This window comes from Brachyhypopomus gauderio, chromosome 9 (assembly GCF_052324685.1).
Source record: "Brachyhypopomus gauderio isolate BG-103 chromosome 9, BGAUD_0.2, whole genome shotgun sequence".
NCBI lineage: Eukaryota > Metazoa > Chordata > Actinopteri > Gymnotiformes > Hypopomidae > Brachyhypopomus > Brachyhypopomus gauderio.
This window is the reverse complement of record NC_135219.1, coordinates 18,664,066-18,677,406: the sequence shown is the minus strand read 5'-3', so window position 1 is coordinate 18,677,406 and position 13,341 is coordinate 18,664,066. Positions and strand designations below refer to the sequence as shown.

At 40.9% G+C, this 13,341-nt stretch overlaps 1 protein-coding gene across 1 annotated transcript; it reads left to right on the top strand.

Annotated features, from left to right (window-relative positions):
- Positions 1 to 310: 310 nt before the first annotated feature.
- Positions 311 to 5,873, top strand: LOC143523323 (uncharacterized). The gene is made up of 9 exons (XM_077017707.1): positions 311 to 591; positions 2,118 to 2,291; positions 2,450 to 2,608; positions 3,548 to 3,691; positions 4,135 to 4,251; positions 4,765 to 4,899; positions 5,009 to 5,152; positions 5,303 to 5,429; positions 5,692 to 5,873. The coding sequence occupies exons 1-9, from the start codon at positions 436 to 438 to the stop codon at positions 5,871 to 5,873; spliced, it is 1,338 nt and encodes a 445-aa protein (XP_076873822.1). The 5' UTR covers positions 311 to 435.
- The last annotated feature ends 7,468 nt before the right edge of the window (positions 5,874 to 13,341 follow it).

Below are 13,341 nucleotides of genomic sequence, written 5' to 3'. Positions count from 1 at the left end.
ACTCTAAAACGAATTGATCAAATGATTAGATATCCCGGCGTGCCAGAAAGGACAAGATTCTCTCCCATTAAAAATTTAAATGGAGCTTCTACATGAAGGCCTAAGGATTTTACAGCAGTTTATCCAGGAGAGTTTTGATCATTTTTCATGCCTGCACACACTCTAACTCGCACTCTAACTAGCAGTTGTAATTGGAACATCTCTCACGTGATAAACGAGGGATTACGTAGAGATTCCACGCGAGTATTTGTGAGGTCGTTGTTAGGGTAACTATCGCCTTGGTAACTGTAAACTGATTAACCTATATAAGTTCGCTAGCTAGTCAGATGACTCATATACGCGCCATAACGTGTGTAAGAACATCGATCATTGATATTGTTCATTGATATTGTTCATTGATATTGTTCATTCAGAACAAACAACCTTAAGTTGATTATGGACTACAAGACAATGTTCCGGGATGTGCTGGTGAGGTCTCAGACCTACGAGAAGGAGCTGCAGCAGCTGGAGGCCAGCAAGCACCGAGCCCTGGAGGAGATGCAGCAGATGTTCGAGGCCGAGCTGGAGGAGACGACGCACGAGTTGGACCAGGTGAGGGCGCTGTGGTGCCGACGGCTCGGCCGCACGGCCACGTCCGTCTCCCGTCTCTATAGTTGCCAGGTTCGCGGTTTTCACGCCAAAAATTCTGGGGTCGCGGGATGCGGTTTTTTGGGGTACTTTTGAGTTGGGCCACCGCGGGAGTTACAAGTCAACACAAAGAATCGATCGCGATATAATACTTAATTTGTCTCCATTTTAAACACTCGCCACCCAGCCGTCAACAACTTTTGGCTTTGGGCTAGTTTAGGCTGCTGGAGGGCGGGATATTTTTGTAGGACCTGGCAACCCTGCCCGTCTCACGTTTTCTTGAACCGTCCACCTAGTTGCGAAAACGTTCAGACTCCGTGTTTGGCTTGCAGCTCTGCTGGGTGCGTTATTGTAATCGGATATGTGACATCTGTAATGTAATAATGTATCACATGAAGTAGTTACTTGGATTTCCCCGCATGATGATGATTGAGCCGCGGCCATTTTCCTCCGCTCGCTGTCTAAGCGGTCGGTGATCAAGCGCGCTGTAATAAATCGCTGTTTTCATCGGTTTGTAGGAGCTTCTTCCCACAGTTTTGGTAATACAGTATGGCGTAATTGAATGAGCGCTTTCTCTCATCCCGTTTACTTCGCGTTTGGACCGTTCAAAAACATCGCTGGGCTGTTCAAAAGATATTAATAGATACGTGGACGGTTACATTATATTCTTGTTTATTGTTTCCTGAAGTTTAATCCCAGTCTGTACAGTTTAAGGTAGTTTTTTAAGGGTCCCAAGACAACGTGTTGGTCCGATGAACCATGATCACGGAAAAGAAATACTAGCTACGTGCTGAAACTAGAGCACATTTCTTGATCACAAGATTTCCTTTTGTTTTAGGTTAATTGCATTTAAAAAATTTAAATGTGAATATATTTGGACTGGCTTGATCAAATTTGACAATTAAGGCATCTTTTTTTGTTATATTGTGCTGCATCTAATAAAACTATTTTAAATGTGATTAAGTAATGTTGAAAAAAATGTCCAAGTCACTACATGAAGGTGATGCTACGCTGTAATATTCGTTTTGGAGATGTGTGCCACATTGTGTCAGTGTTGAAAATAAACATCTGTTAGTCTAAGTGGTTTTAGTTGAATAGAGAGCTCTGGGTAATGTATTGTACTGTGCAGGAGTGCTTTCAAGTCTGTGTTGGTAATGAGTGAGTGTTTCCGCTTTGCCCCAAGTGTTCTGCTGAGTGGTCCGTAGAGCAATTAGCAGCAGAGACAATATACACTTTGGTTGTGTTTGCTTTGGTATATAGAGCCCTCATTGGGCTACAAATCCAACTATCGTATACACTGAGGGTCCCGAAAGGTTCGTCCAGCATGTATGTTTACTTCGGAGTTTAGTACTGTCATGTGATCATTCAAGATCAAGGTCTCCAAGAAGAACAGACCCTTAGGAAAATGTGTAACACTTGGAGGGTCCCTTGACTGCCGACTGCTTAGTTTGTGCCATGGTACCAGCAGGGTGTTTCTCTCTTCTCCCCAGTGCCGTGACAAGTTGCAGCAGCAGGAGCGCGAGTTTGAGGAGACTAAAAATCAAATGGAGGCGGAAAGCAACTTTGAGCTGGAGGAAATGCGCGCCCAGTACGAGTGCAGGCTGCGCGAGGAGGAAGAGAAGCACTACTATCTCGTGGACACGGCGGCATACAGAAAGGTCAAGGTTGGTGGCGTCTTTCACAACCCTGCGCTCGTATATTGTTTCCATCACGCATCCCCACTCGTTTTTGTTTTAAAGGCCGGGGGGAATTTCTGGCCTTTCTTTGCGTGAGCCACGGCTTGACGTGCCTCTGTGTCTCTCTGTTGATGTGAATGGTGCAGATTATTGACCTGGAGAACAAAATCAAGAACAAGAACCTGGAGATCAGTCAACTAATGGAGTATAAGCAGAAGCTGCAGGAGGATGTCCAGTCACGGGACAAGGACATCGTGGCCCTGAAGTCGGAGATCCAGGAGAAGGACATGATCATCCAGGACAAGGTGGGGGGTCGTGCAGGCACCACAAGGCCAGCAAAGCTACTGACATTTTAGTGTGCACCACAACTGTTTGCCATTATTTGTTGAGGACCTGGCTGTTACTAGAGGGCTTGAAAAGCAATTAATACAGCCGGAAGCGCTTAACGAACAGACCTCCAAAGGTCTTGGCTCCGAGACCTGTGCTGTGATTTTTATAGTCAATTGGCTTTGTAACTTTCTCAAAATCAGAATTGGGTTTTTCACAATTTGCCTCTGTGCTCGTTCAGGCACCACACACACACACACACACACGCATACATACACACACACACACACACACACACACACACACACACACACACACACACACACACACACACACACACACACACACACACACACACACACACACACACACACACACATCTCTCTCATACCCACTCCACACATACATACATACATCTCTCACAGACACACACACACACACACCTCTCATACAAACTCCACATACACACAGACACACACATACATACACCGCACTTAGACTTAGACAATCTTTATTGTCATTCATTGTACACAGGTGTACACAGAATGAAATTTCGTTGCATTTAAGCTCGCACGGAGTATACAGAGGAAAGTTATTGATAGTATCACAGAATTTAGATATAAAATATATCAATAGATTTTTTAGTAACCCAGGTTTAAGATTTAAGATTTCAAGAATGTGACCGTTGGCATCATCTTTCAAACCCTCTAGCATTTCCTTCAGGAAATGCAAATCTAGTTTTATTGATGTAAATCAGTGGCATATTTATTTTGAGGATAAAAAGCACATATTGTACATGCATTACAAAAATGTGGTTTACTAATGTGGTGTCTTTTATTAAGCTAACCACAAGATATTCAGAAGTGAGCTGTGTACTGTATTGGGCAGTAGATGAGAGGGGGTTCTGTTCCCTGCAGGAAACACACATTCAGGACTTGGAATGGAAGTACCAGGACCTGGAGAAGACTAAGATTGAACTGGATGAAAACCTTAAACATCTGAAGACCCAAATCGAGCCGAGAGAGATTTACCTCAAAGAGACGGAGAAAAAGATCCGGGAGGTAGGAACTGTGTTTCATTATACACAAACTGAATGGATCTTGTCCAGGTCTCTGTGAGAGTCACTGCATTTAATTAACGTCATTTAATTAAAGTAATTCTCTTTTTGGGAGAATCTTCAAGCACCCTTACTTCAGACACCTTATTGGAAACCATTACAGTATATGACTTCCACAGAACCAGAAAATAATTAACATGCATTTATGCAAAAATTTACACATAGTATTTGAATATAGCAGACGTGGTGTATTAATGAGTAGTAAGTGTTAATGAGGGACGTGGTGTATTAATGAGTAGTAAGTGTTAATGAGGGACGTGGTGTATTAATGAGTAGTAAGTGTTAATGAGGGACGTGGTGTATTAATGAGTAGTAAGTGTTAATGAGGGACGTGGTGTATTAATGAGTAGTAAGTGTTAATGAGGCTGTTTTTGGTGTTTTTGTTAGATGACGGCTGCGTTGAAGCAGTACAAGTTGCAGAACATCCAGCTACATGTGAGCAATGATGAACTCAAGCGGATACTGAAAGCCAAAGAAAAGGAATTGAACACAGAGAGGCAGAAGGTGAGTGTAGCCAGGCCTCCCAGGGGGAGTGTAGCCACGCCTCCCAGGGGGAGTGCTGCCACGCCTCCCAGGATGTCACACCGCAGTTAAACCCAGGTGTCCGGTGCCACACACCTGCATTCATCTTGCTTGGGACTCTTGCATGCTGTAAAAATGTTTTGCAGGCTTAATTTGGACCATACTGGATGTGTGTGTGTGTGTGCTTGTGTTTGTGTGTGTGTGTGTGTGTGTGTGTGTATGTGTGTGTGTGTGTGTGTGTGGGTAACCTAGGGCAATAAGTTAGAGTGGTGCTTCTGTTTCTGTGTTTGGCCTTGTTTCCATGTTAATTTCCTAATTCAGACTTAGAGATTTGCCTTTGTTATTTTTATTGATGTAATACGTTATATATGCAAGAAAGTACTTCACAATTCCCCCCACCACACACACACACACACACACACACACACACACATACACACACATACACACACACATGCAGACCAAACCCTGCCTATAATAGCTTTGATTTTCCAGGTCAAGAACGGCGAGACCCTGGGCTGCAGGATAAAGACGGACATCATTAACTGCATTAGGGTTTTACAAGAACCAAAGAAGTTAAAGGAAACTGTCCGCAAGCTGTATGAACATCATGTTCAAGGATCTGATGTGGTGAGATGAACACACAACACACACACACACACACACACACACACACACACACACACACACACACACACACACACAGCTCAGACCATTCATGTCTGGTTTTTGTTTACAGTGCCAGGAGGAGAAAGTCAGTGCAGACGTCCAGTCTGAGTTCCGCAGGCAGAGGGATTATCTCGAGAAGAAGGTGGCATCCCTGACCAGGAAGCTGGCTGAAAATGAACAAAAGCACAAATCACGCTATGACAAGCTCGCGGAGGTAGCGCCGACTTCTCCTTTAGTGTTGGCTTCCCAGTCCTGTTTCTTAAATGGGATGATCTCCAACGACTTTCTAAGACGTATTTTAGTTACTGCACGTGGTAGTCTGTGTCTGAGTAGGAGTGACCGTCTGCTTTTGCTCGCCACGCAGGAGAACTTCTTGCTGATCAGGGAGATCAATGAGCAGCGGTTGGCCCAGGATCACGTCAAGAAGCAAACGCGTGCCGTCCAGACTCAAGCCAGAGGGACCTTGTCCAAGAGCTCCACCCACCACAAGAGTAAGTGGAAAAAAATGGGGGCAGACAGCTGTTTTGTTATGACCAATGTAGTTCTTACAACTAACATTTCTCTCATCCTACACATACTAAGACTTTCTCATACTTTGTATTAGCGGCATAATTCAAGGATGTCTTTTCAACACTGGAAGGTGCTATTTATATGGCTGTATTATTAGCAGCGTAACAGTCAAAGGCTGCTTATATAAAAACTCCCCCCTTCCAGTATCTTACTTTTTGATTCGTTGTCACCCTGTGACCACAGCAATGGCAGAGAGGGCAGTTACGCAGCTGACCTCGGAGGACAAGACCGAGCAGAAGATCCAGTTACGGCGACCCAAGATCGAGAGGCTGAAGCTTCGTGGCCAAGGCCTTTCTCCGCCCCTCCCGGCCCTGTCGCCTAGCACCAAACTGCCCGCCCTCAAACTGCCCGCCCTCAAGCCGTGAGCACCGTCCACATCAATTCCACAGCTTCAGATGTGGATGCCAGAATTGTCATTTTATTATTGTTCTTTTTTTATTGTATAATAAAAACAGTGCTTGCAATGGTATGATTTTGGTACAGTTTATTTCTAGATTGCAGATTGCAAACTGGATTTCTAGACATTCTTATACTGAAATATGTAAATATACAGAATTTTTAAATAAAGGCAAGTCTAATATATATATAATATATAAAATATAATATCTAATATATAAAAATGTATAACTAATATTAATTCTAACAATAGAGGAATGTTCTGAATAATAAAATTTCAGTAAATAGTGCATATTTACTCTCGGAAACGAGAACCGGCAGGCTTGCCTGAAACGCTACTCCCACATGATGACAAGCTCAGTTTAGGAAAAATTGAGGCCTCTAAACTTCCTCCAACTTAATGAGGACAAAACAGAAGTTCTCCTCCTAATCTAATGCTTAATCTCGCAGACTATCCCATTACACCTGGCTCAGTAGCCAAAAACCTAGGCGTCATACAACCATCCAAAATGCGTCCGGGACTCTGACACAGTCACAATCTTTAAGTCTAGGTTGAAAACCCACTTATTTAGTTTAGCGTTTGATAATTAATATCCCCCCTTAGATAAAGGTGTAGATCCAGGGGTTCTTAGACGAAGGGTTTTATGGTAGACTGGGGCGCTGGTGCTGTTATCCTGTCATTGCTCGTGGTCACTCAAGTTTGTTGACAGTCCAGTGGATGGATGCCAATGTCTCAGAATGCTCCCAACTCTATGTTACCTTCTGGTTCTGCCTTTTTATCTAGGCTGTAATAATTTTACTTAGGCAGAGCAAGGCAAGGCAAGTTTATTTATATAGCACCTTTCATACACAACAGTCATTCAAAGTGCTTTACAAATGAAAAGAATACACAGAAAAATGTAAAAACAATAGATTTAAAAGAAATTAATCACATTAAAAAATAGAATAAAATAACATAAAATGTAAAAAAGTAAAGTAAATAAGATAATAAAAAAGTAAATAAGATCCACGCTCTCTCATACAACAAACACTGACACAGAGTGCGACCTTCACTCTCACTGGTTGTCTGCGAACTGTGTGCTCGTCGGCCCACAGTTATGCGCGGCCACCTGGTGCTCGACTCCCAGCCGAGGGTGCAACTCCCAATCACTCAGTTACCCTGCCTGGTAACCACCAATGGTGCCACCTGTTGTGACAGAAATGATTGATTATTGACTAATCATCATTGATTAGATCATGTTTAGTTATTATAAGAGATCATTATGAACTTTATGATTTTGGACATGTCCATTCTGACTAAGCAGAAGGACTACAATAATGAAGTAGTGTGTTTCAGTGTAATCATGTACTTATGTTCAGTTCATATTATGCATGTGTGCTATACTGTGACCCAGGTCAGGGAGAGTGCTGAGCGTAAGAGCACTCTGTTAACTGGTAGTCACTAGGCTACTAGTCTTGGGTCATTTAGCTTTCTCTGTGTTCAACTGATACATCAGTTGCTTCCGCTAACTCTAGGGAAGTCCATATTAGGAGATACACACATGTGAGACAAAGTAGCCTGCTGGACGCTTATGTTTTGGAACATGCTGTGCTAAAGATAACCTGCTGTTAGAACTGCTGAATTGTGTTTAAGATTGTATATAAGCAGGGGGACTGCCCCCCTGCCTTCAGAGTTGTCATGCTTGAATGAGACTCTCATGTCTATGTCTGTCTTGTTTCTGTCTTTGTCCTATATATATATATATTTATATTTTTGTAATAAATTAATCATTTAACCACGTCTGAGTCCTCATCCATTTAGTAGAAAATTTCCACGACACTGTATACCCCCCCGTGGAGTTTGACCGCCAAACCTCTCGACCCTTGTAGAGTTAGATCCCCTGATCCTGGCGTCGCCCCCTGATCTTGGCATCGCCTGTGTATACACGTACCAGGAGAGAAATCACAACCTCTGCAATAAGTTTCTGCTGAGGAGAGAGACAAAGTTTAGTTTAACTAAAAGCAGATCTAAAGAGGGAGCAAAGATAAGAAGATAAAAATAAAAAATTAAAATTAAACAAAAAAGAAACAAACATAATAAAATCTAAAATAGCAAGCATGATTAAAACAGTAGATTTAAAGGAAGTTAAATTAATGAAGATAAAAGTGCCGTTACAGAGTAAAGGTAATTAAACTGAGCTGAAGGCCTGCTCAAACATGAAGGCTTTCAGTCTGGATTTAAAAGTATCTAGTGTTGGGGTTCTTCTAATGCTCTCTGACAACCGGTTCCATTTCTGAGCAGCGTAGTAGCTAAACGCCGCCTCTTTACCTTAGGCTGCACTAACTGACCAGTTCCTAATGATCTGAGAGTTCTGCTCGGCTCATATTGTTGGAGCACATCCAATAAATATACTGGTCCTGCACCATTAAGACATTTATAAACCAGTAATATTACCTTAAAGTCTATCCTGTAACATACGGGTATCCAGTGTAAGGATTTAAGGATGGGAGTGATGTGCTACCTTCTTTTACTCCTAGTGAGAACTCTGGCAGCTGCGATTTGAATCAGCTGAAGCTGTTTACTTGTTTTTTTTTTGGGAGTCCAGTTAGGAGCCCATTACAATAATCAATCCTACTAGAAACAAAAGCGTGGATGAGTTTCTCCAGGTCTGCTTTAGCCAGAAAATCTCTAAATTTGTTGATGTTTTTGAGGTGATAGAAAGCTGATTTGGTGATGGCTTTGACATGACTGCTAAAGGTGAGATCAGAGTCCGTTAGTACACCAAGGTTACGTACTAGTTCTTTAGATTTTAGGGCTCTCGAATCTAGATAGGCAGCTAGTCTGTGTCTTTGCTGTTCCCAAATAAAATAATCTCCGTTTGATCTTTATTTAACTGCAGAAAGTTGTGTTTCATCCACTTGTTTATGTACTCAGTGAGTCTAGGGGACCGTAGTTGTTTGGGCAGAGAGCCATGTAGATCTGAGTGTCATCTGCATAGCTGTGGTAAGATATCCCATAATATATCTTATATTATATATCATATATATATATCAATATATCTCATTATATATCTTATATATATCAATATATCCCATTATATATCTTATATATATCAAGATATCTCATTATATATCTTATATATATATATATATCAATATATCTCATTATATATCTTATATATATCAGTATATCCCATAATATATCTTATATATATCAATATATCTCATTATATATCTTATATATATATCAATATATCCCATTATATATCTTATATATATATCAATATATCTCATTATATATCTTATATATATCAATATATCCCATTATATATCTTATATCCCCCATACTCAAATAGTGGCCCACGGGCCTATTTCTGGCCCGCGAGTAGTTTTGAAAAGTGTTTTTTTTAGGAATCTTTTTTTTCAATCGCGCTATCCGCTTTTTTTGAAATCGCGCACCGCGATCTCAAGACGCTGCCGAGGATTGCCTTTATGGCAACAACAAACACGTAGTAGACGCCCAAATGCGTTCGCCACCCCCCCCCGTCTACAGTTTACGTTTTACGTTCACAGCCGCCAAACCCTAACCGGCCCCTTCAGTGATAGAAAAAAAAAATGTGGCCCGCCATCATTTCTATTTGAGTACCCCTGTCTTATATATATCAATATATCCCATTATATATCTTATATATATCAAGATATCTAATTATGTATCTTATATATATATCAAGATATGTCATTATATATCTTATATATATCAATATATCCCATTATATATCTTATATATATATCAAGATATCTAATTATGTATCTTATATATATCAATATATCTCATTATATATCTTATATATATCAAGATATCTAATTATATATCTTATATATATATCAAGATATCTCATTATATATCTTATATATTGTCCGTCCACAGCGGCTGTTGTTGTTGTTGTTTGGTGACGTCATGTGCGTCCCTCAGGTGGGCGGAGCCCGTGATCCGTCTCACCTGAGGGTCGTTTGTTTGCCTATATATGTCTTGTCTTTGTACCAGTTGACCGCTGGTCATTATATCCTTAATTTGGATCTTTTGCACGGGTTTTGGTTTGCACACTTTCTATTAAACCATCCTTTTTCCCTGAGACTTGGCGTGATTGCTTCCTTTCCAGTTGCTCAACCCGCTGGTCACAATATCTCATTATATATCTTTTATATATCAAGATATCTCATTATATATCTTATATATATCAAGATATCTCATTATATATCTTATATATATCAAGATATCCCATTATATATCTTATATATATCAAGATATCTCAGAAACATTACCCTCCTTTTCCACAAAGAAATTCCTTTCTTGAAGGTATGAACTGAACCATTTTAGGACAGTTCCTGAGAGTCCAACCCAGTTCTCAAGTCTATCTATGAGAATTTTGTGGTCAATGGTGTCAAAGGCAGCGCTGAGATCGAGCAGTAGTAGAACAGACATGTTTCCTGAGTCTGTATTTAGCCGAATGTCATTGATAACCCTAATGAGTGCAGTCTCAGTACTATGATTAGGTTGGAAGCCAGACTGAAATTGGTCTAGACAGCTATTTGTGGACAGAAAGTGCATAATTAGCTTGAAGACAATTTTTTCTATTATTTTTCCAATGAACGGTAGATTAAAAATTGGTCTATAATTATTCAACAAGCTTTGTCTAGAGATTTCTTTTTCAAGAGAGGCTTCACAACTGCAGTTTTTAATGCACTCGGAAATACACCTGACATGAGTGAAGAATTTACTATTTGAAGAATGTTCATTGATATTGCGGAAAAGACATTCTTTAAAAACTTGGTTGGTCATTACCATTATCAAGGCTGCAAGTGGATGATTTGAGATGACTCACTGTATCAATTAAACCTTCTTCATTAATAGTACTAAACTGGCATATGTTGAACATTTTGCGTGGTTGTGGAGAGACAATTGGCTCGTTGGTGGATGTAGGCGTACAGATGGCATGTCTGATATTGTGGATTTTAGTATTAAAGAATTTTGCAAACTCATTACATCTCTCAATTGAAACTAGCTCAGGGGTCATATATGTAGGTGGGTTTGTTAGTCTGTCAACCATAGTGAAAAGAACTTTGCTATTGTTAATAATGCTAGAGAAGAAGGATTGTCTAACTTTGCACATTATTTTATTGTAATCACGCAGCCTATCTTTGAAAATCTCTTTATATACGTGAAGGTTGGTTTTACGCCATCTGAGCTCAGCCTTTCTGCATTCTCTTTTTTGGTGCTGAACTGCAGGATCATTTCTCCATGGAGCTTTCTGCTTACATTGCATGGTTTTAACTCTTAACTGGTGCAATCTGATCCAAAATACTGGCAGTTTTTGAGTTGAAACTATCCAGCAGAGTATCAACAGAGCCTGATAGTTGGCAAGGTGCAGAGCACACTTTGGTAACATAAAGTGCAGCTGTCCTTTCATTTATCTGTCTTTTCTTTAACCTAACCTACCTGGCATTGCTATGGATTGAAATCCACATTTCAAAAAATACACAGTAGTGATCAGACAATGCAACATCCTTAATACAGGCTGAAATGTTAAGACCCTTTGAGATAACCACATCCAAAGTGTGACCATGGCAGTGTGTGCTTGCAGACACATGCTGAGAAAGTTCAAAAGATTCAAGTACATCATAGAATTCTTTGGCATAACTATCATTGGGATTATCAATATGAATGTTAAAATCACCAGCAATAACAAAATGATCAAATTCAGTAGAAATAAAAGATAACATATCTGTGAAACCCCTTTTAATATTTTACTCAAATATTCAAAAGATGTGAAATCACCAAGTGGTAACTGTTTGCATTGGAAAGTATCATTAAACAGCATTGCTACACCTCCCCCTTTCTTGCCATTGTGAGAAACATTTAAAAAGTTAAAGTTTGGTGGAGCCGACTCAGTTAGCACAATATCAGCACTATATGAATTTAACCATGTCTCTGTTAAAAGCATGAAATCAAGCCCATAAGATGTAGTTAAATCATTAATTAGATAAGACTTGTTTGTAATAGATCTGATATTTAGTAGAGCTAACTTAATAACCTGTGCATTTTGGTTCAGAGACTGAGATACTTCCAACATACTGTAGGTTGGATGTATTCACAGTATCTGACCTAAACTCCTTGTTCTTTCTGCTTCTGATCAGAACTGGAATGGGAGAGATAATTGGGACACAGGGTCCATGCTTGTTTTGAAAATATGTACCGCTGATATCAACACTGTAGCAGCACGGACCCAAAAGATGTAAATTTTCCTTTACGGTGGTGGAGGGTGGGTGGAGCTCCTGCTGGTGATGAGCTCGCGAGCGGAGCTGTCTATTTGGTGGATTATGAGCTTGTTTTTTACTTTGAGGTTGTGGGGGAGATTTGTTTATTAAGGACTGTGGGGGAGAAGTTGAGGTGATTTGCCGCTGTACCTGAGGACTCGCTGACAGTGAAAGTGTCAGTCTTGTCCCTACAGATACAAGCTTCTCCATGGTTTCTGGGAAGTTCAGGTGAGGTGATGATGAGGTGGAGGATGGTGTGGATTGTCTATTCGGTTGTGGTGTTTCTGGCAGCTGATACAGCACATGGCTCCCATCTAATTACTCCGCATCCTCTGTGGAGGGAGGATGTTGTGTCTCTGTAGTGGCGACGGTGTCCTTGGGTGTTAACGCTGACGTTTCTTCACCAGTTGAAACAGAGAAGTTACACAGAGATAAAATAAAGTTTTCTGACAGGAGATTGACACCCCTCTTGTTAGTTTGCAGTCCGATTGAAGAATTCTCTCTTCCCAAAAAACAGATTGAAGTTGTCAATGAAGTTCAGTCCATTTGACCTGCAGGTTTTCTGCAGCCAAACATTTAATGCCAGTAGCCTTGAGAACGTATTGCAGCCCCCTGCAGGCACAGGGCCACTGATGAATACCTGATTTAATGCCGGAGTTGCTGCCACACTCCAGAAATGTTTATAATCTCATCTGTCCTGTGTATGTCCTTATACAGAGCTAATTTTCCCTGTTTTATTTTCTCGAGGAACACAGATGAGGAGAGACAAGCCTTTTCCAGAGATCCATCCTGGGCCAGCCACCTCCTGCCTAACCGGATATGCCTACACCAAAATGGACATTATCCCTTACAGGTCTAAATTGTTCTTCTGTGTAAATTGTTGTCATTGGCATGGTGACCGGCGTCGGCCCAGAGGAGTATTTTCAAGTGTCCAATACTCATCTCTGTCACACACACATCACCAATAAATGTAACAATTCAGCATGAAATAAAAAAACAGGAAATACTAAGGCCAGCAAAATGGTGGTGGATCCTCTTAGGACCCCCGGCCTGCTACGGACCTGCTGGCGCTGCCATCACCGTTTCCTAGCAACAGACGTCACGCCACACACCCGTCCCACAAAAAAATGTCTTCTGCTCCAC